Source organism: Sylvia atricapilla, chromosome 1 (assembly GCF_009819655.1).
Source record: "Sylvia atricapilla isolate bSylAtr1 chromosome 1, bSylAtr1.pri, whole genome shotgun sequence".
In the NCBI taxonomy this organism is placed as follows: Eukaryota; Metazoa; Chordata; class Aves; order Passeriformes; family Sylviidae; genus Sylvia; species Sylvia atricapilla.
The window spans coordinates 56287854-56311451 of NC_089140.1; the positions used below are offsets into that span (position 1 = coordinate 56287854).

General features: G+C 37.2%; 1 protein-coding gene across 3 annotated transcripts in view; it reads left to right on the top strand.

The window, feature by feature from the left end:
• The window catches only part of PDE1C (phosphodiesterase 1C), a 70059-nt gene that overhangs the window by 45994 nt on the left and 467 nt on the right, over window positions 1-23598 (top strand). The window contains exons 10-13 of one of the 3 annotated variants that reach the window (XM_066323195.1): window positions 3583-3703; window positions 4855-5030; window positions 8145-8441; window positions 11717-11868. In XM_066323195.1, the coding sequence (XP_066179292.1) occupies window positions 3583-3703; window positions 4855-5030; window positions 8145-8441; window positions 11717-11820 (698 nt within the window). In that variant the 3' untranslated portion in view covers window positions 11821-11868. Of the gene's footprint in view, window positions 1-3582; window positions 3704-4854; window positions 5031-8138; window positions 8442-11716; window positions 11869-23598 lie in introns of those variants that run through there. The other 2 variants (XM_066323203.1, XM_066323185.1) reach the window with 2 other exon arrangements.

Here is a 23598-nt window from a genome sequence, read left to right on the forward strand (position 1 = left end):
ATTTGTGGATATTTAGTGGATATTTAGTAATCCATTGACATTAATAGACTACTCCTTATTTTTGCCTTCTACCATTATAAAATTATTCATTTCTCAGTCTGCAGTACATTTTGACAGTGTCTTTTTTTATGCCTCTTTTTTGTTAAACTGAAACCACCTGTTTTCTGGCTATCTGCTGAGATAAGACTTTCAAAGTTGTAGGCTGGATTCTCAGACATACAGTATCCTTTCATTAATTTATTAATCCAGTTAATAGCCTCAAAAATTGTTTCCTGGAACAGTAATTACATTTCCTTGCAGAAAGAAATTACTTCTTTGCAAAAGTTCTTTCTGAATTTCAAATTGTGATTGGACTTGACAATTTTAAAGGTTCTTTCCAACCTTAGTGATTTTGTAATTGTCATCTGCACCAAGTAGCCATCAATTCTCACAAATTTAAAACCTTTGTCATTTGTGAAATAAAATTGTGGTTTTGGTTTTATCAAGGACACAGCCTAGAAATTATGTTCTGGTGACTCAACTTGTTTGTAGTTGCTGGTTTGCTGCTGTAAGGTCACTGTAGATGCAACAGCAGTGGGCATACATTTTCATTAATGTAAGTTTTCACAAATGCAGACTGAAGGTTTTGGCAGTATGGACTACTTGCATGAAATTAAGCAATCCAAGAGAAAAAAATCCTCAAAGGAAAGAATATCTCTCTCCTGTTGCATGAAATTATGAAAAAAATGTTCAGTTTAAACTGATAAATAAAACCCCCGTGAATATAAGTTATTAAACTTTACTTTGAAAACCTATTAATGTTAACTATAATGACCAATTTATCATCCTTTTTCTTATTCAATAGAGCAAGTATGGCAAATATTTCTGTACTCTAGTGAAATGCAGAAATTGGGAGAGATTTTTGTTGGGAAGTCAAGCTGCTTGTCAGAGTGGGGGAGAGAAAAAACTGCAAAAAAAAAACCACACCAAGATTTTAATATTTTCCAACAAGAATATCAGGAGCTAAAACTTCTCTAGCTCAAAGTCTAGGAAGCTTGTGTTACTGAAGATTAGCCTTTACTGTCATTGTCCTCTTCTACAGATGAAAAATGCAACAGCATGTTTTTAATTTTGTCCTTATACTGTCAAGGAATAAAAGTGCATTTTCAGAAAACATTGGATAAAGGCTGATGAGTACATGCTGCTGATTTTTTTTTTTTTTATGGTGGACTTTAAAGAAACTGTCACCTACCCAATTTTTTCAATGTTATGCTCACAGGTGTAATGAGTGAACAGTAGGCATATGCCTGGAATTTATTCTTTGCATGAAGCTGGTAAAATGGTCTTAATAACTCAACTGGTAAAATCATCTTAGTCTCTAGGGTACAGAAATGTTTATCATGCTCATTCTGTTGAAGGAGGAAAAGGATGATAAACTAGTCATTAGTATTAATAGGCTTTAAAACTCAGGATCATTATTTGATATTCAGGGTTTTAAGTAGCAAACTTAATCACTGTCTTTAAATCCTCAGGTAAAGAATAAGAGCATACAACAGGAGAAGAGGCAAAAGTGGGAATAGGGCAAAAGTTACATAATTTTTAATAAAGTCATAAATATTTTCTACAACAGCAATTTTGATTCCAACTTTATAATAATCCAAATTTTAAGATAACATATTTGAATAACTTATTCATGTTATAGGGAATAGAGGAAAAATACCACTTATCAAAGAAAAGTTGTCGTATGTATTTGAATGTGTTTACCTGTGGTTCCTTTGAGGACCTCATCTGTGTTGATGAGATGCAAGACCACTCACAAGGAAAACTTGATTCTTAAACACAACTGTTTAATGTGTTTATGTGCAGCTGTTCAGTACGTCACAAAACAGATCCCAGTGTCTTGCTGCTGAAGTTAGTGATACATTCATGTGTCTGATATCAGAGATTTACATGTCTCAGGGTTGTTAGTGGCGAAGGTGCAAATGGCAGTGGTATTACTTGCTGAGCAGAATGACAAGGTAGTATGACTTGGATTTCTTTGGTCATTAAGAGGTAAATAAGTTTTTGATTGAAGGAGAATAGAAGAGACATATAGACAGACACACACAAATATATAAATCAAGTTCTTATCATCCTTAGGATTCCTTTGGTACACAACACTGTTCTCAGTCAGTAAAATTTTCATTGCTTACAAAAGATTATGTGAAGTTATCTGGGACTGTCTGGGTTGCGATCCAGCATACAATTTCCTGTATTCAAGCTTTATACTGCATGCATTTCTGATTAACTCCCTGGGAATTCTTTTTTCCTGAATTTTAATAGATAAGACTGACCCTGGGTTATGGAGGCACATGTTCACATAAAACTGCATGTGTTTCCAGATTTACAGAATATTGTTTGAAAGTTGATTGGCATGAAAATGCACCAAATAATCCTTCCTTTTAAAAAATTAGCAAAAATACGTGGAGGGAAAGGAAACTAGGAAGATATTCAACTGCTTTACACTCAAGATGTAGATTGATGCATCTGTGAATTCAGGTGCCTGAACCACATGATCTCTGCTTTTATTGTTCAATTATGATGTACAATCATCAGTGCTATATAAATATATCATGCCCTGGTCAGAGAAATTGCAATATTATTAAAGAATGATTAATTGTTGATAATTTTAAAAATCTAATCATTGTAAAAATAGGGATTTGTAACAGCAGTAATTGTAACCTGGATTCCAACGTGCCCTAGGAGGGACTAAGGACTTTGTTGTTTTCTTGGCTACCTGAGCACTAAGTAATTTCATAAGTGAAGTTCTAAAAGAATTAGAGAAATGTGTAAGCTACTGTAAGCTTTTCACTTCCACATTTTATCCATGTGGTTTGGATTTTCCTTCATCCCATGATCTTATGGCCACAGGGCTCTTCAGTCTGCACTTCCCAACATTCAGATCAGAGCCATATTCATCTCTGTCAAGGTGTATACTGAAGTAGAAAATATTTTGGTCTTTTTTTTTCCTTTTGGTTTTTTTGTTTTGTTTTGTTTTGTTTTGTTTTGTTTTAATATTAGAAAATGTGGGAAAAGCATCTAGATCTGTTTTATTATCAACAAGAAAAAGGTGGCCAAGCACTGAGGAGAGAGAATTCACAGCAACATACTGATATGCAGTAAGGGTGGTTTAAGCTCACTGGTATTATTACTGTTATAATTATTCTCTTCTTTGAGGAAGTTCTTTGAAAGTAAACTTTACTTTTAAGTTTTATTTAAATCAACTAGGAATTTTACTTCAATATCACACGATTTCTCTTATAAAACAAGTCTTGATGAGTCTATTTATGTTCTAATTTGCCAGAGTTTCTTTCCAATGTTTAAATAGGTATCTTTTACTGCATTCTATACTTAGGATTGTGGGTCAGGGATTAATGTATAGCTCAGTTTTCCCTTTCTATTATTTTCCCTTTCTATTATTTTCCCTTTCTGGTATTTTCCTATCCCTCTTTTAAGTTATAATTTTTTACTGTCATTTACAGTGTGGTCATCTATATTCACTGAAGCAGAGACTCCATATAAATCCTCCTCTTGCCTATTGACTCTGCTTGTGTTTCTGCTCAGGTTTCATTGACTTCATCGTGGAACCCACCTTTACTGTACTGACCGACATGACAGAGAAAATTGTGACTCCACTAATTGATGAAGCTTCCCACTCTGACATGTCTGGATTTAGACGTTCCAGGTGAATAACCCCCTTCAGTCTGTACGAGCTGCCATTGCAATCAACTGCCCTGGTTTCCCCCCTCTACAGTGTATGTCTTTCTTGTGGCTTAAAGACCCATATCTGCATTGTCAACACTGCAGCTCACCTCATGTGACTTTGTGCAGGGAAGGTCCAGCCTGGAGGAGGTCCAAGAGGGAGGGTCATATCCTCTAAGGCAAGGAGCACAAGTGGTTATAGCCATGCAATCAGATACACTCTCACTGCTGTCTTAGTCACTAATGTCAGAGAGAAGGCAATGAGAGTAATTGGGAGGCACTTGTTTCTTCATGCCTAGAAGTATAAATGGGATTGAAACATAAATGATGGCTTGAAAGAATAAGCATAATTTTGTAACAGTATTTAGGGTTATGCAAATGTGTGAAGAACCACCAGAATTCAGCTAGAGTTTAGGTGTAAGAAGTCTTGGCCCATTCCACTCACACTGCTGTTTTAGAGATACTGCTCTTTTGGTAGTTTAATTTACAAGGTATATCTTGGGATTCAAATGCTACATGGCTAGTGCTCCCTAGAGTAGAGCTATCAAGTCAGGATTCACTCTCCCAGGTGACTTCTTTCTCTTGGGCAAACAAAGACCAAACACTAATATATTTCTATATCAGTAACCTTGCTGTCTTTATTAAAATGTTCACAACAAAGCATCAAAATTCAGCTGTAGGATCTGTAACAGAAATGAGTGCCTGAGCCTCAGCTGAGGTCACCAAGTCCTTGACAGAGAATGACCTGTGCCTAATACCTCTCATTGGTGAAATTTATGAGACTCCTTTTGTGACATATTTGATTTCTAGAATTGTCTGACTCTCCAGTTATATTTAGGGAGTTGAAATACACACAAAAGAAGTAGTTACAGCATTTTGAATGATTCTATTTCTTAGTGAGCATGAAAAAATAGATGGGGAAAAGGAGCCCTTTATTTCTAATACTGGCTCAGGTTGTAGTCTTTGCTTTAACATTGGTTGGCCTGGGGTAGAAGAGAGGGGAAGGATAAGGGATTCAGGCTTAGTTTTTCCAGGGTAGCTCTGTTATCTGACTTACAACTATTATTTTTTCTTAGCTGTATTTGAGTGTATGGGATGCTGATTTCTTCTGTGTTTTGTGATATTGTGTCCCAGTTTGAATAGCGTTAGTCCCTCTGAAGTTAAAGGATCAAGTGTCAAGATCACTGGGTCCAAAGGAAGTGTCTCACTCAACTGCTCCATACTCTCTGTGGACTTCAAATGTTTTAAGGCCACCTGGACTGAGGAGGTGCAGCAGAACAGGGAGAAATGGAAAGCACAAGCCACCAAAGGTAACAGCCAGGCTTCTTAATAATAGAATAAAATTCTGTTGACCTCTTCTTCTTCAAGCTCATCTTCAATCTCAAACTGTTAGTTTGAAAGAATCAATCTATTGAGTTCAACAACCCACTCTGGATTCAGGAAGATAGGGACATTGTGGTTCATCTGTGCCTTATATTCTTCTTATGCAGTGTAAGTGCACATAATGGAGAGGATGTGAACAATGGGAGTAGAAAAAATTTAAAGGGAATTCTGCTAAAGTCACATGCAGACTCAGTGGGTGCAAAAACAGTTGAAATTGTATTTGTAAATATAGGTTTATCAATTGTTCATTGTTGTAATAAGTCAGCCAAGACTCCATTATTTTATGCAAGAAAATCCAATTCTTTATGCACAGAACTCATTTTATACAGTTTTTACAGACCTCCTGTGCAACTTTAATTAGTTAATAGCTTTCTTGCCAATTACTCTATTGGTCAGTAAAAGATATTCTACTTGTCCTTCAAATCTCTCTATTGTAGCATTGTTTACATATTTTCTTTTCTGATTCTCATTGGACAAATCCCTTCTTATTGCAGGCACATTTGTTTTTCAGCCCAAGAATAGATTGTTGTGCTAACAAGTTCTCATACCAAGATTGTTTTCATATGGGAGCTTGCAAATTGCTTAACTACACTTAGAAGAGATGACAGGCTAGCTATTAGAACAGGCCTGATTTTATGAGGCCTGTCTTTTATAATTCTTCAATCTGGGTATAACAGTTCATTGGAGTTGAAAGGAGGTGGTAGTTTTAGAGATGGATGGTAGTTGGAGTACAGTTCAGGAGAGAAGGATATTCTCTACTCACAGCTGATTTCATATTTCTGGTGATAACTTGGAAAATTAATTAGGAACTAAGCTGAAAATGTGTGTGATGTCATTGGTCTGGGAAGGACTGCAAACATTTCAGAAGAATATTAGGGCTGTGTTGATTGAAGGTTCACCAGGGTTCAACCTGTCATGAAACTGAAGAAAAATTCAAACCAACACACCACCACCACTGAAAAATCCCAGCAAAGCAAAGCGAAGCAAAGCAAAGAGAAGCAACACTTCACCCTCCACACTAAAAATTCAAAATACTTTGTTTCTAAGACCCCTCTGGCATTCTTCTCACCTTTTCAGCAGTAATAAGGCCCTCAATGCTGTTCTGTGTCCAGTTTTGGCCACTGCAATTAAAAAGACATATAAACCAGTTGTAGACAATGCAGAGTACAACAATGAAAATTGTGATAACTTGTTTATAGCTAAGAAAGTGCAAAGCTGAAAGCAGTTTCTTGAAGACTACTGCAGCTGCAAAATAAGAAGACTATTTTTTATTCAAATACTTGGACCATTAAGAGGAGAAAAAACTGGTAGTTTATTATAGACATTATTATAATGTCTAATAAGTTAGACATTGGTAAATCTCTATTATTAGAGTTCTTTTGGAATTACTGAGAGCCATCTTTTGAGAATTATTTAGGTATAATTGTCCTTTAGCTCAAGGGTATGGATGATTGCCTAAAGTATCCTACAGCCCCTAGGTGACTTAGACCAGATTTGGAACAAAAGAAAGGAGGAATATTTCACTGATTTTTCTTTTCTTCATGAAACTGTGATACAATTGATTCTGTGATCTGAATGATTGTTGCTCAATCCCTTACTGAATGGAGTTGTATTATTTCATATAAATGGAAAGAGTTTGATTTTAGTGTATTATATGATTGTGACTTTGGGGATTTGGCATAATACTCGGAAGTACCAGAGCAGGTTTTTCTTCTCCAACTGAATGACCTGTCTAAAGGTTCAAGAAATCATGCATTATTCAAAACAAGTTTTCCTTTGTGATTGAAACTTCCGATTAAGGAAAAACACCTTCTAGCAATTCCAGGAAAATGAAAACAAAACTATAATTCAAAATCTGTGTATTTCCCAGGAACATTTTTTTCTTTCTTTTTAGGTTTTGTTTTCTTTTGGTGCTTTTCTTTCTGGTGGTGTTTTTGTTTGGTTGGTTGGTTGGTTGGTTTTTGGTTGTGGGTTTGGTGGGTTTTTTTTTTTGTTTTCTTTTTGTGTGTGTGTGTGTTTTGGGAGAGGAGGGGGTTTCTTGGTTTTGTTTTGTTGTAGGTATTTTGTTTGGGTTTTTTTATTTAATATCTAGCAGTTCTCTATGGACCAAATTAAAGCTAATCATACAAACAAAGCATTTAACATGTTCAGTGTCTTGCGATATCAGACTGTTGAATGAATGAAGTTACAAGTTGCAATACAGGTAACTAGTTTTAAGAATTTAATTTCAACATGTACCATATATATTTTCTTGACTAAGCATAAATTGTATAAAAACCCTATGTGCAAGACAGACCTATGTGAGTTTATTACTGATTGGGGTTTGGTTTTTTTTTTGCCTAAATGATCATCATTAAAGAGCAACAACAAAACAAAAACAAAAACAAAAAAAAACCAAAACACCAACAAAAAACAACACCTGACTAAGCAAACACTCTGATGTACAAAGCACCATTTAGATAAAGTATTTTCTGGCACTACTTTTGACAATGGATACTTATCCAGTGGTGTTGTAGGAAGCCCAGTTCTCCTGAGGCAAAGTTCTGTCCTGTGGTTCAGGTGCAGAATAAAGCTTTTTTTTCAGATCTCCACATGAGAGAAATTCTTCTGTATGCCATGAGAACCTGAGATTAGCTCAGTTGGTTAGAGCATGGGCTTGATCTTTGTATGACCCATTCACTTAAAAGTTGTACTTAATGGATCTGTTCCAGTTCAGAATTTTATGTGAAATCTGTGAAACGTCCCTACAGCCTTCGGTATTAGTACCTCTTTTTGCCTTTTAACAATTTTGAGGAACCACTTTTTCAGAGGACATGCACATGAAATACATTTGAGACAACCAAGGGAGTTATTTTCAGAACATTTTGTTAAATGTCCTCCTATGTTCTTTTGTTGTCAAAACAGTTCCTATATTTACCTAAGGAAACTTGTTTGCATGTAAAAATATGAAATAGACTTTGATACATGAGTTGTTCTTGTCAAATTGACTTATAGCTGTGATTTCTTTCCTTGTTTGGCTTCTTTCTTTGCTGAAGATGCAGAAGAAAAAGCTAAGAAAGAAGCTGAGGAGAATGCTTCTCAGGGAACAGATGAAAAGGAAAGAGATGAACAGGATGGGAAGCTAGATGAAGATGTCACAGAAGCAAAGACAGAAAAGAGCAAAGAACCGAATCCTGGGGAAAGCAAAAGTGCAAATTCCAGTAAGAATCCTGTAAATGGCACTTGGCAAAGTGGTACGAGCAAACATGAAGCCTATCAAGGGGAAAATGTTTCTAGGAGAGATAAGAAAATGCATCCTCATCATATTGTGGGAGAAGAGAAGCAGAATGTCCAGAATGGTGAGTTCTCCTCTTCTACTGATACATAGATCCAGCCCTAAAACCAGTATCTCACCTCAGTGATGGAGGAACCTCCTGTTCTGAAAAACCATTCCCTGGCACAGAGTTTCTTCCTGAACATAGGCATAGTCACCTACATATGGGAATCAGAAACTAAATTAAATTCCAAATAGTGTTCTTCTGTAGATGGGGTGCACCATCCCTGCTTGGAAAAAAAGGAATTTTTTTTTTTTTTTTTTCATAAAGCTGAAGTAGCCTCTTACAATACACAGCAAGGAAAGCTGAAACAATATTCCTGCTTCAATGAACATCTTCATTGCTTGAATAATTGACAGAGAAGAAGCCAAAGTTGGCTTATAAACTCTTTATAAGGCAAATTAAAGGCATCTTTGATTTGAGCCTCAATTGAGATATGTTTTGGAACACAGAATTTTTGTCCTCTCTTTTTTTAGGATTTATTTCATCTATCCTTCCTTTGCTCAGTTTACTTTTTTATAAGGACAATCACTAGCCTTTATTTTTTGAGGTTTTTTTGACAGAAATTTTATTCCAGATATTTTAACTTGCTGTGGAACTGAGTTAAAATAAGAACCCCATTCTGCTCCCAAAAAAAGGGTGGAAAAAAAAGTTTGAAAATTCTATTAAATATTAAAACACTTATTAAGACCAACAGAAGAGATCTCTTGGCCATTTCACTGTCCTTTCCTGCACAGTTCCTGCTCCCTGGAGCCAATATCAAAAAATGGGAGTACAGCCATAGGTGACTTGTCAAAAACTTGGCTAATACTATGCAGTCCAAAAGTAGCGGAAAAACCACTATGAGGCCTCCTCTTGGAAAAAGACTGAATGATCATTTAGGCTTTGAAAGTCCAGGCTCAAGCAGTGAGTTTAGATGACAGGAGATGGAGAAACTCTGTTTAAAGCATTCCTGATGTCATTCTCAGGGTTGCTGGCCTTTCTCAGTAACTCCGTTGTAATTAGGGGTTTTTTTCAATTGGAAGGGCTGTGGGAAACAAAGTTGTCATTCTCTCTAATGTATGGGATTTTTCTTCAGTATTAGATGTGTGAACAGGAATGGGCCCCTCCAGAAGACAAAAAGGTCAGGGACATATGAAATGCGAGTTAGACTGCACCAGACTTTTCTTCTGCAATCCTTAGTTTTGCATGCTTCTAACAATATGGGGAATAAGTGTGCTTCGGTGATTTTGCTAGTACTTTTTTTCGGCAATCTGTCTCTGCTGCAGGTGTCAAAAGTGCTCTGAAAAGAATTATAATGATTTCTGAAAATTAGTGACTTCCTCAGAAAAAGAAATTCTGCTCCTTTATTTATGGGGTAAGGCCTTTATGAAGAACAATCACTTCTCTGGGGACTGATGAAATCTTAACATTCATATCTCTAGATTTACCACAGCTTCCTTTAGGCCTATATGTCAAGATCTCATCTAATGTATTTGTCTTATTATTTCTCTGCCTCTGTAATCCCTTTCAAAAAATCATTATGATCATTATTTTGCTCTGCTGGCAGTGTGACAGGGTAGATATTACATTACTCAAAAGTTCCCTTTTCATAATATTGACTGAAAGTTCAGAAATTGTGTTGTCAGGTGAGTTTGAGAGATCAAGCGCTGAAACAGTGCATATGTAGGTATTCAGAATTTTTCCCTGCATACATCATTTAGGATAAACCAACTTGTTTATGCAATGGTCAAAAAAGCTTTGTTAGTTCATCATTACCATCAGCTGTATGATGGTGGAGGAAATGCAAGAATACTTTTGTGCTTTGCTGTGTACATATTTGTTTCAGTTCCTGAAGATGGCACATTTTTTTTTTTTTTTGACCACCTTCATTAAACAGATGCATAAACCCTGTTGGATCTGATCTCTTTCTGTAAAGAGACCAAGTCAGTGGCAGTGTGATCAGCTGAGGAGGGTGCTGCTTGTCCTGTATCATTTTGCATTCTTTTTTTTTTTTTTTTCACCCACACAGTGAGCTTAGGAAGATAAACATGAGAAGTTTTGAATAAAAACCAAACAGAACATGCTTTGGTTCCATCTTGTTAAATATTTTTGGGTTTGAAAACCATTCCTCTTTTATACTATGATGAAGCTTAATTGGAGAGAGACGCTGATCCACTTCCATCCAAGAATAATGAATATGCTAAATCGTTAGGCCACACTGTGGAAAAGGGAGACTTCATTTCTCTACATTTTTTCTTTTTTTGAGCTGTTCCAAAAATAAATATCCACTGCCCATGAGTATTTTGAAAGCAGTTCATATCCTCTTTAAAACTCAATACCTTTAATCTTGATCCAAAGGGTGTGAAGTATAGTACCAAAAATAATAATACAAATGGAATATGCATCATTGTAATTGAGCCTCATGTTTACAGAATTCTGAAGTGAGACTTTTACAGCTTTTTGTGTTGAGTTGTGCATCACAAAAGGAAAAATATTTTTCTTGCTGTTTGGATACTGCAGCTGAAACAACTCTGTTCTGCCACGGCTTTCCATTTATGTTTTTCTTTGTTCTAGCATTCAACATTCTCATTCTATGAAGGGATGGTCTGGTAAGGTCTGATGTGCTTTGCTCTATGGCTAGTAGATGAACAAAAAAAGAGTCACTCTTGTTTGACATTCCTGGCTTCATAAAACACACCCCATCTTAAGTTGCTATTTTCATTCTGCATGAACCATTGCTCTGCCAAAAGCCTTGAGTTTTTGGTTTGCTACATTGACTTTAAAGGCAATGATTGATGCTAGGATGACTGTTCCCGGATACGAACACAAAAAATCAGTGGATAAAGGAATCTGGTAAGAGAAAGTAAGGCAAAATTACATAGGCCTGTTCAGGGTATTGAAGACAGTTCTTTAAAACAGACACTTATGATGAATCCTTGCAGGATCTTATTTCTTTGGAAAGCATAAATGTTTCAGACTCCTGATTCTGAAATGAAGCTTATGATGAGGTTTTTTTATGGCCTAGATACAATCAGAGCAATCATGAGTTTGCATATGAACTTTAAAAGGTTTTGAAAATTAGAAGAATTTTATAAATAGATTGTTTATCTGTAAGAGTTGGATAATTTTTTTTTCTCTTGCTTTGTTCTAAAAAAATGGGTTTATTAATTTCTTTTTGAACTCAGACTTTTCCTCCTAAGGAACAACATCTACTTTGGATGTTTTTATAGCAATTTCATTGAGTTATAAGCATTAAAATGCACTCTGCATTAAAATGCTTATAGTGTTTTTTATTGTTTTTTATTGCTTCTTTCTAGGTGAGTTAAAGGAAGACAACAAATTGGACAGAAAAGATAAGTTTAGTGTCGGGGATGAATCAAAGAAAACAGATGGTAAGGAGAACATTTTATTGCATTTTTGACACCCAATTTTATATGCAATCTTTTGTTTCCTAAACATCTCCAGTTTATTCTAAAACCAAAAATACTTGTGCAGTAACCAGAAACAAACTTAACAGAAACAGTCATTAGATTTGAAAAAAGCCATTGAAGCATTCTGAGGCAAAATGATTCCTTCCACATAATGCCTAGTACCACTTAGTTCTGCTGGTAAGCCTTAACCATCAATTTTTGTGTAGTGGCTAAAATAAATCCTGGATTAGTAGAGTTGCTTAATAGAAAATGCAGATTTGTAAGATTCTGACTTTCTTTGGGCTGTATTCTTTTGTTGGTAAGGACAGGCCACATTAGGCATGAGGAATACAGACCAAAGAAAAACGCTGTGCAAGAGGTTCTATTAAGGATGCTATTGAAAAGGGAAATATTTTTGAACTCTGCTGAAATATTTTTGAACTCTAGCAATCCCAAGGCATAGGATGGTTTCATGGTCATCTGGGAATAATTTCAAATGAGTCTGAGCCTAGTGTAGAGGTCCACAGATAATTTAGCACCCTCAGCAGCTTGGAAAAACATCTCTAAGTCCTGCATTGTATTTACACTTTTGCACTTCCTCACCTGTGTACCACAGGTGTATGAGATGGTATCTGAACCCACATTGCTTCAAAGACAATTGCTGAATAATTAGGTAGCAAAATAAATGTGAACAAATTTTCTAGCATTTTCTTTATGTATGTATCAGTGAAATTGACTGAAATGTAATTATTCCTAAATAAAAATAATACAATGCTTGGTTTTGATCATTGAAACCATCAAAATTATTTAAATTCCTACTGCTCTAGCAAAGCAGTAAATAGGAAGGAAATATAATATCTTAACTAAACACGTAGAAAATTTCATCTAGAAGCATGTATTAATTTCAGACAGATAATTATGTACTTTTTCTTAAGAAGCTTCTTTGTAACAATTGTTTAGAAAAATTCAGTTCTTTTGTTAAGAAATCTTGCTACTTATATTCTTGAGTTAAATGTCTGTCAGGAAAAGTCTTGAACAAGTATCAGTCACAGCTCTTGCTGCAGTCATGCAGAAACTGAGCACAAATACTGAAATAACATGTGACTCTTCAGATTTTCCTGGGTATGTGCAGTTCCATGTCAAACTATCAAGGCTCCAGAAAGATTAATGGGAAGAATGACTGCTCTCCCTACTCCGGTGGGGGATGTTCAGTTGTGCTGGAAGGCTGCTTCCTTGCAGGACCAAATGAACATACAAACACCAGGGCTTTTTTAGGAGGACTCAAGAGCACCAGCTCAGCCAAGAGAGTTGACCCATGACTCTCTAACTTTGAGGAAAAGGTTCCATTTAAAGGCCTTCACTCTCAAAATCTTAGGAAGATTAGGGCCACATATTTGTTTGGGCTGGAAGACCAAGAAATGAATATGTCATACTAACTAGAAGATTGAAGATTGAGGATGTGAATTTGTTTCTTCGCAAGTTGCTTATCTTTGGTGTTATTTATATTTGTTTTTTATTGTTCTGTAATAGATAGCTAAGTTCATATTTTTAGGGAAAATACCAGTACCATGGGACCAATTAGTTACAGTTAATAAGCAATTCTAACCATGCAAAAGCAATTTGTAGGCTGACTGCTTCTCATTCAGACAGTGTAGAGGCAAATTATAGCTAATCATCTAATTGATAAAAGTCAGAAAAAATATTGTGAATTATTAGAAATGTGCACCTTAGAAAGAAAAACACTAGAATGGCCCTTCTGCTTTGCCAAATACTGCACAACTTGTTCTGTGCATTACCCACTCCAGAGCAAATCTCCTCTACCAGCTATGTGAGGGGTGTGGAGAAAGAAACATTATCCATAGCTGTTTGCAGACTACTAAAATGTTTACTCAAACATATGCTTTCTCTTGTGCTAGTGCATGGTCTTTCATATGTCACACACTGGAAAAAAGATTTAAGAATTAGAAAGATTGAGATTATGGCTATAATGTGCTCACCACATATAATGTGGTGGTGGGTGAAACTCAGCCTGCACTTTTTTCAGGGTCAAGAGTACTTGGGTTTTACAACCTCTCTTCTGTTCTTGTGTTTTACAACCTCTATTCAGTGTGTAGCTTGGGAGTATTTGTACTAAACCGGCCCATTTGTCTATGTTTAACGTAAGAGTTTCAGCTTTCTCACCACTATCCTTTTGCATCAGCTGAAGTCCTGAACCCAACTGACAGTACTCTGTCCTACTGCACAGGCATCCTGCACCCAGAAAAGAAAGTTACAGACTGTATTTCACATAAATCTTTGTAGGATATGTATCCAAGTTGCTTTTTAAATGATATACAAAGGAAGCTATTGTAATATCTACTTATAGGCATACATACATGCCAAAATAATTCTGTTTGTCCTTTTACTACATGGGAAACCTAGTGACTAGAGACACATAAAATAGCTAGCCAAGTTGACACAAAGATGTTGAAACTATATGTCTACCCTATAGTCACAGGTGTGAAATGTAGCTTCTGTGTCAGTTACTTTGAAGCTACAAAAAAATACTCAAGTGGGCATGCCTCCAGAAAAAAGGATCAAGCTCACTGAGAGTGTGAGGAACTACGTGTTTAGCTAGACCTTTTCTATGACTAATTCTATCCATATCAAAGCCAACTGCAGTAAAGCTAGTTTAAGGATGGCTGTGTTAAGTTGCAGTCATATCTTGGGTTTAAGACTTAACTGCTTCGAAATCCTGTGCAAGTCTGGGAAGAGAAACAAGATCATGTCTTTTCATGGGAAGAAGGAAGAATATGAAATCACTCCTCCAATAGACATTGGTGACATTTAGATTGCATATTCAACAACTCACAAGACAACTGGCATCCAATTTGAGCTTACCGGCTACAGGAACCAGATAGAATTCTTATAAGATGTGTCTTCCCAGCCCAAAATAGAAAGCAACATGCAACATGCCCAGATACTCATGATTGAAATGTGTAATCTTTATTACTTATAATCATTAATTGATCCATCACTAGGCAATTCATTATTTTGTCTCCTTCTAAACCTCTTCTTTCCTTTTCTTAACTTCAAAACCTGGTACTTGCAGGCAATATCAAATGTAGAAGAAAAACAACAAGTGTTATTAGTTGAAAAGGTTTTTTTGAGTCAAGCTAAAGTGTTTAGAAGTTTAAGTCTAATTCAAAACAAGAGATTGTCAAAAACTGAAGACATTGAAAAAATCCAAATGAATTTTTTTGCTCTGAGATGGTGTTTCACATTTTTATCCAGGATAAAGTAAATGGTAAACATAAAAGTTTTATTTTATTTAGATTAACAGCTCAGCTTAATCTTTTATTTTCTCTCTATCCACCCACTGCCTCTCCCCAATCCCCAGTCTCCAACAGACATTTTGCCAATGCCAGAAATGCACCAATTCCTTGTGTCTGACCCAGAGGTAGGCATTATGCTATTTTTTTGTTTTAGTCGGCCAAAGAAGCCCAGTGCTTACTACAGAATTCTAATTCACATATGTGACTGAAAACCTTGTTGGCTTTGATGATCCTTCTTCCTATAGAAGATTCTATTTGATTTGCATGGTAAGATTTTGGTAGTGGGAAGAGCTGGAGCTGAAGATTCTCAGCTTCTCTGAGAATCCAATAGAAGCTTCTGTCATGTCTGACAGAGCTATCCAACCAGCTCCAAGATGGACTTACCCACCAAGGTCAAGACCATTAGCAGTATATGAGAAGTCCACCCCATGAGGAGGAAGCAGCAGCAGAGACAATATTTGAGGAAGTGACTCTAACCCCCATCATCTGTCCTCCTGTGCCCTGTGGTGGAATAGGTAAAGAATCATGAATAAAGTTATTCATAATAACAAATAAATATAATAATAAGTAAGTAAGTAAATAAATAAATAAATAAAATTATTAATAAAGTTATTTCTCCTCCCAGGAAGGAGAGAAGGATGGGAGAAATGTGTTTTAAGGTTTGGTTTTACTTCACATTAGCCTTCTCTGATTTCATTAATAAATTAAATTAATTTTCCCAAGTCAAGTATGTTTTATCTGTGACAGTAATTGGTAAATGATCTCTCCCTGCCTGTATCTCAAAACATGATCCTTTCATTATATATTCTCTCTCCATGTCCAACTTAGGAGAAAGTGATAAAGTTGCACCTGGTGTCTAGCCAGGGTCAGCCCACCACACAACTCATACCCCTTGCTCCCTGAAAAGGACTGGGGTTTTTTGTTTCCATCCACAATGGAACATCTCTTTATAAAAACAATGATCTAGCTTTTACCCCAAACATATGCAGAGGTTTGATTTATGTTTGATTATCAAATATAGAATAAGCTTTTGCACCTATTCTTCTTGGTGGCTTTACATAGTAAGTATCTAATTTCTTTCATACATGCTTTATTCAGGAAATTCAGTCATTACTTCATGTAACCAAACCTTTGCCAATGTATTAATCATATTTTTATCTGCTTTTATATGTTTCCATAATATGCTGGTAGGCAAATAACATGTATTAAACCAAAACTCTTTCATCACTGATGTTATTCTAAGTCAAGTGGAATGCAAGCTGTCAAGCAAACATAAAACTCAATGTCAGTGTGAAAAGGACTAGAAATAGTTTGACTTCTTGAATGGTTTGGCACGATTATGTGCCAAAGCTCAAAAACCAGGATATCTTCATGCTAATGCTATTTCTCCTCATAGAAAAATTAATGTTATGCAGTTGAGTCATGCTAAATTGGAGTGATGTTATTTAAATTCACTTACTAAACAAGTGTTCAAAACTTTTTCCTAAAAGTGTTTATTCTTGTTTTCCCTTGCTTTAAAGAGAATGCATGCACCTTCAAATAGCATTTTGTTTTCTTTAAAAAAAATAAATCACTCCAGAATTTTTCATCCATTAGATATACTGATAACAGAGATTAATCAATTTATTATGCATATTTCTTCTATATTTCATTTATCTTCTGAACTTTGTTTCTTAGGCCTCATACATCTTTGGTGCAACAGAAGAAAGAAAATATCATAACTGTACAGAATTTATTTCTTCATGGTCTTAATTATCTTTGAAAAGGCTTTCAAATGGCTTTTGTAGGAGACAGGATCATCCAGTGCTGAGAACTGAGTACTTAGATTTCAAAATCTTTGTTTTATTTTGAGCACTAGAAATAGCTTCAATTGTGTTTTTCAGGTGGAAAAGCTGCAGATTATGACTGAGCCCACTTTAGCACTCAAGGAGACAGGAAATACCCAGGTTTGAAGGAAAAACTTACAAAGAAACCCAAAGGTCACTCCTTTACATACTGTAAGATGCTGAGTGAGTCCACAAACAAATTAAAAAGGAATTAAAAGTGGCAGATTTGGTGATCTGGCTCAGCAACTGCAGATACTTCTGTCATTTATGGTTTATAGGGAAAGACTGGATTATAGATTATGTGAGATGCAGTTATGCACTACTATTTCACCTCATTGTGCACTGCATCAGTAATAATTGTTTTATGATATCCAAGGCCATCCAGGAATTTGCAACCACTTTTGTCATTTCACTCAGTGTTTGGATGTGGCTGGGTTCTGAGGGGCAGAGCAGAGCTTGAAATAAATAAGCTCATTTTTAAAACTTTTGCTTTTAATTAGTAGGGGTAGAATCTACTTTCAAACACTATGTCAGCTTTGATATGAGCACTTGAACTATCTTACTGGGTTAGACCAAAAGTCCCTTTAGCTCTCCATCAGCTGCATGACATCTCACAGCAGAGATCTTAATGAACAAAAACCAAAATCCAAGCAATGGGTGCACCCCACTTTACAGTTTCCTGTGTTCCAGAGGGCCAAAGTCAAAGCTCTGACTTGGATACAGTCTGATGGATTTTTCTTCCATTACTTGGTCTAATTATCTTTGGAGCCCTACTTTTGTGCCAGTACTTTTGGGTACTGGGTACTGAGGCAACACAATTCAAAGTTTATTTAGTGTCCTGGTTTAGGGCAAAATTGGGAGGAAACCTCCAAATGCGGTTCCTCTGGAGAGCAAACCCAAATGGCCCCTCCCCCCAGCCGGTCCAGGAAAAGAATTTCCTCGAAGAAAAGTGGAAAAAACTATTTATTTAACAAATGAAATGCCCACAAGCATAAAGAATAAATAATATGAAACAACAGAACCGCTTGCTGCTCTGAAAAAAGATGGTAAAACTGAGAGAAGTCCTTGCCAGGAGTTAGCTCGGCTCTCTCAGTCTCTTATCAGTCCCAGTCCCTTTGGCACTGGAAAACGCCAAGGTCCACGTCCCAGTTGGCCACAGGTGTGAGCCCTCAGTCCTCCTCTGGGTTTTCAGTGCAGAGCAGATTTAAACAGTCCCAAGAAAAATGAAAAAAAAAAACCAGTCCAGGAAGCTTCTTTACCTCAGCTAGCTAAACTAACTAAAAGCAAAAAGAAACCTCTCTCTGGCCGCTCTCTGTGCATCCGACAAACACACGGTCCTGAGGAAGAGGGAAATGCAGAGGAGTGAATGCTGTTTTTCAAAACAAACTGTGCACTCCTTCTTTCCCTGCTTCACTCTCAGAACCAGTCTTAAAAGAACAGAACACAACATACAGCACACACAGAATAGATCAAGCATCACAGTCACCCTAGGACACTTAGGCATTATATGATAAATCATATCATTTTATTCTTTGCAAATTTACTGTTTGATAAGTTCTTCTGGTAATTCTCTTCTTGAGTTGTGAGAAACAGTGAGTAATTGTTCCCTTTCACATTCTTGGTGCCAATAATAATTTCATTTACTTTTTATTAGGCTCTCTCTGGAGCTCTGTTTCTAGGCTAAAGAATCATAGCACATGAACGTTGTGTATTGAACTTTTCTTCAAGTGCAACCCTTTTGCTATCTGCTATGTTAGGATGTAACAGACTGTGTTACACACATTTATTGCAATGTGACAAGAGAAACTGAGTTTAATAAAAATTAGATAATCTCTCAATTTTTCCCCTATATTTTCAATAGTATGGTCATGGATAATTGTGCTGTCAGCTTGTGCTTCCTTCAGAACTAAATATGGTTATAATAATGCTTTGGAAATTTGAGCAGAGAAAACAAAGATTGTACAAGAACCTCACAAACATTTCCATTCACAGGGATTCAAGCAGGCTAAATAGTTTTGAAAAAACTTTTTGTCAAAAAAAATGCCAAAACCCCTGGCCAAAGAATCCTTAATCCACACCACACTGTCCTGCAGTCTGCATTCAGCATTTATTTTTTTAGGAGAGAAAAGAGGCTTTTCTTTTAAATGCAATTTGAAAACTATAGGGCTTGGTCTTGTCCTGATATCCTGACCTGGCACTGGATGCCATTGGGAGGTGTCTGTCTTGATTTAAAAGACAGGTGTCTGCCAAGGAAGGCAGGAACATTTCTGGGATTAAAAATATGACCTCTTCTCCCCAAATATTTTAACTTTGAAATTATGGTGCTTTCAGGCATAGATCTAGGAAAAGGAGTAACAGTTTTTTACTTATATATATACATACACATACATATATGTGTATGTATATATATAAAACAAGACAAACAACCTCAATGGCAGCAACAACAAACAGAAGCAGAAACCTAGTGACAACCTTCCCTCGGCTGCAGGCACCTTCCTCTTTGGTGTAGTTACAGTCACAGCCAGCAGGAGTGCTGGTGGCTCCTGGCCGGGCAGGGCAGGTGCGGTGAGTCCCCCACAGCTGCAGGGGGCACTGTGGCACGAGCCCAGCTGCTTCTCCACTGGTTAATGGCAGCACTGCTGGGGGAAGAGAGAGAGGGAAAAAATGGAAAACTTCCTTGCAAAACTTCAGGGGAGCAGCCAGTCTCAGTGCCTCTCTGGGTGGTGACCTGGTCTGTAGCAGGAACCTTGGAGCAGCAGGCTGTAACAGAAGAGACAGGTATGCCCCAGGTGGCAAACAAAGCATAGCAAAAACCCAGAAGCCATGGCAGGAGCAGCAGGAAGACAGGTCGATGAGGTGTGTCCAGTTAAAGCGTAGCAAATTCCCCCTGAATTAGTGGCAGAAAACAGGAGAGGCAGGGTGACCCTGGGACAAGAGAGAAGGTAGAAGGAGGGTGTTGTTTCCAGTTTTCCCCTGGGTCTCATATCTCTCCCCTGTGATGTCCTGGGGATATCTGCAGCAGCCAGACTCCCACAAGGAGCCAGTAGATGCTCCCTCCAGAGTGAGGGAGGGGGTTGGGATCCCAAGCTTCCCCTGAGGCACCCAAGCAGATGCTGAAGGTCCCTCCCAGTGAGGTCAAGTGTTGAAAAGGTCCCAGTTCAATGACCACTCTTGCTAGCAGAGGCTCACCCATGGTAAGGAGAAGCAGTGAAGGACAAAACTCCTCAGAGGCAGCAAATCCTTCAGGCAGCAGCAGTCCAGCAACAAAACCACAGCTGTCTGTCCTTTGATCCCCCAGAGAGAGAGAGAAAGGGCTGAGCCCAGCCCCTGACCCCCAGCCAAGGTGTGTGGAATCTTTGCACTTCCCAAGAATACTGAGCTTCCCCCCAGCCACCATGCTCATGCCCCCATTGCAGCAAGACCAAAGGAAGCTGCATCCCTTCCCCTCCTTCTCCCCATCCTGGCCACATCTTTTGTCTCTTAAGTACCCATCATTCACATCTCTTAGGCAACAGATGGGAGACAAGGTCCCTGAGAGAAAGAAAGAAAAAAAAAAAAAATCCCAACCTTCAACAGTGTCCTAAGCACTCTCTGACCAGCACTGTGTTTTTGGCAGCTGGAGAGGAAAGGTTGGAGGTAAAAGGCAGGCATTTATGTGTAAAATATATAAATTTTACAGATAAAAGGAGCAGTAAAAGGAGCAGTCATTTTACAGGTAAAAGGAGCAGCAGAGCTGGCTGCCATCAGAAGCAGTGCTTGGAGAGGTCAGCTGTCCACTTCTAGTTGGTGCAACCAGCATCACGTCTGTGATTTATGCCTGTTGAGGAGCAGGAGTCAATATCGAACAGATGTTTCTGAGTTAGTCTAAACTCTCACCTCAGTCTAAATGCTTCTGTATGTCCTCCAACTGTGTGGAGAGAGCAGATTTTGAAAGTTTGAATTAGACAGGCAGAATAAATGTCAACTGTTAAAATGGATAGCTCTTTAAGACTTCAGACTCCAAAGCATCATTAAGAGAGATTGATTAATTAATTAATTAATGTACAAAACTGACAGCTTCCTGCCTATATGGGTATACTCATACATTAAGTGTATGAGTATGTGTGAAGAAAAAGATGAACCACAGTGTATTTCCATTTCAGTATGTCAGTCTGTGTAGATATATAGCTCCATAGTCCAGCAGGCAAAAGTTAAAAATGCCTTGGTATGAACTAGAAACTGATAGCAGAAATGGACTCATAGTGGTAGCTGGTATCACAGTATGGAAAAGTTGTAGAAGTCACTGGCATTTACATTAGTGATCTAAGTGAAGGCTAGTATTCAGCCTTGACAAACAATCTAAGTTCATCAGAGACACTGAAGGACTGAGATGTGCATTCAGGAAGGCTATTTCATATAATGACATTCAATATACACTATGTGGGCTACTTAGTCTTAGGTGTTCAGAGCACTGCATAGTCATTCTTTTTCTTCCTTTAACCACTCTGTTGATACATGCTAGCATTTGCACTAGAGCTATTATATTTAAATGAGAAAGAGGCTGAATTAAGGCAGTTGAAGGGAGGTTCTATTATATGCAATGGGAAATTTGGCTAGGAAACAAAAACATCTGCTCCACCAACCAGAAAAACAATTCAAAGCAAGTTATATGCTGGTATGTTCTTAATGGAGCTGATGATGTAGCTAACAGAAGTAGAAACCTGTCACAGGACCACAGGAAGTTAAGGGATTGGAATGGCCCTTGAAGGTCATCTAGTCCTAACCTCCTCTGCCATGGACAGGGACACCTACCACTAGACCAGGTTTTTCAAGGCCTTAGCCAATCAGGCTTTGAACACTGCCGGGGTTGAGACATCCACAGCCTTTCTGGGTTGACTCAGTTCTCACAGCTAGGTAACTTCCAGAGAATGGAGAAAACTTTGCATATTCCCTTGCTTCATTAACAGGGATGGGAGGGGTTAAAGTTCTTGTAAGTGGGGATGGCATAGGAAGAGAAGCATGTATTAGGTGATGCTCCAAGCTCTGTTTCAGATCTCCAGTGTGATTCAGCAAATCCCTTAAGAAGTTCAGAATTACTTACTTCTCAAATATGTCATTTAGTCCACCTGCCTCAAATAATTACCCTTCCTTCTCTTTAAAATGTGTCTAATTAGAAGTTCCCAGAATTGTTATGATCCTGTTAATGACGGTAAATTAGGCTGAATGTTTTACTCGGAAACATCACAATAATGTTATGGCTGTTAATATTGCCTATTGCAGATTATGCTGGAAATGTGACAACTCAGTCTAAAAAATCAAATTAAATGCTGAAAGACTAATTCTTTAAAATGGTGTCTTAGAATTGCATCAGTGAGCAAGATTTTGTAGTAGCAATTTACAGGGGACCATCCTGAAAGAAAAGGTTCCCCTGCTATCTGTGTGGCAGAAGTTACCAAATCATGAATAAATCTGTGCAGCTCCTGTATACATTCATCACAGACAATGCAATCCAGTTGCAAATATCTTTGTTTTGGCAGTTGGTTTTCTCCTTTGCCCAAACACCATTAAAAAAAAAAAAAAAAAAAAAAAAAAAAAAAAAAAAAAAGCAATATATTAAATATATTATTGAGTGCAAAAGAAATTGGTTTCCTGAAAGGGACCAAAAGATGTTTTGATGCAATGTCTTCAAAGGCATGCCCAGCCCTACAGGTAAACTAATCCCTCCTTGGGCTGAATCTCCTTGGCTGAGAGACACAAATGCACTTTCAAACTCTGCTGATATAAGCATTGTCAATATAACAGCAGCTTAACAGGGTGCTAAGTGTATGCAGGGAGCCAGTTAGAACAGGTAATGTAGAGTAAAATATTCATGTTCCTTTTTGTAGCTTTTCCAGAGGATTTCTAGAGATGGCTATGAGATGAATTGGATAGACTGTCATCTTTAATTAGAAACTGTCCTTTTTCACTAGAGATAACAAAAAGGTTTTCCTGTCTATACTTCTTTCTCAAGGAGATCTGTTTATTGTGAAGATGCACTTGTAGTATACCTACACAGAGAACAGTTATGTTTGTACGTTCAAGATATTAGTCAAACATAGCCTTATTATGAGGCCAAGGGATTATAAATATTTGACAGAGAAGTCAAGCAGCTTGTAAAATGCACATATTTTGTTATATCTTTGGTGCACTCGATACTTAAAGCTGTGTTTTTCACTGAAAGCTCAATGGGAGAAAAAAGCTTTTAAAATGTAATGTTCTTTTGTGTTTGGAGCATTTCCTTTTCTTCATTTCAAACCACATGTACAGCATCCTTGACTTCATAAGTAAAAAGGCACTGAAAAAGCTGTTGATCAAAGATGATCAGAGAGCTCTACATCAAAGAAATCTATTAAAATCTCTTGATCTAGGCATGCTGGACTCTGTTATGGGATCTTCTTGATATCTGACTTTGAATTCTAGCTGTATTAGTCTGATCATAATAGACTTCGATTTGTTTAGGACAGAATATTTCCAGTTCTGCCTGTAAGAGGTATTGCCTTGGCGTGCCTCACCTTTTATCCTTTCAACAGTTAAGTAAAGTTTCAGAAAATGAGGCTGTCTAAACTGATACCCTTATTTTACTTTCCCAGATTACCTACCCCTTGGACAAATCAGAGAAGGGCAGCATTTG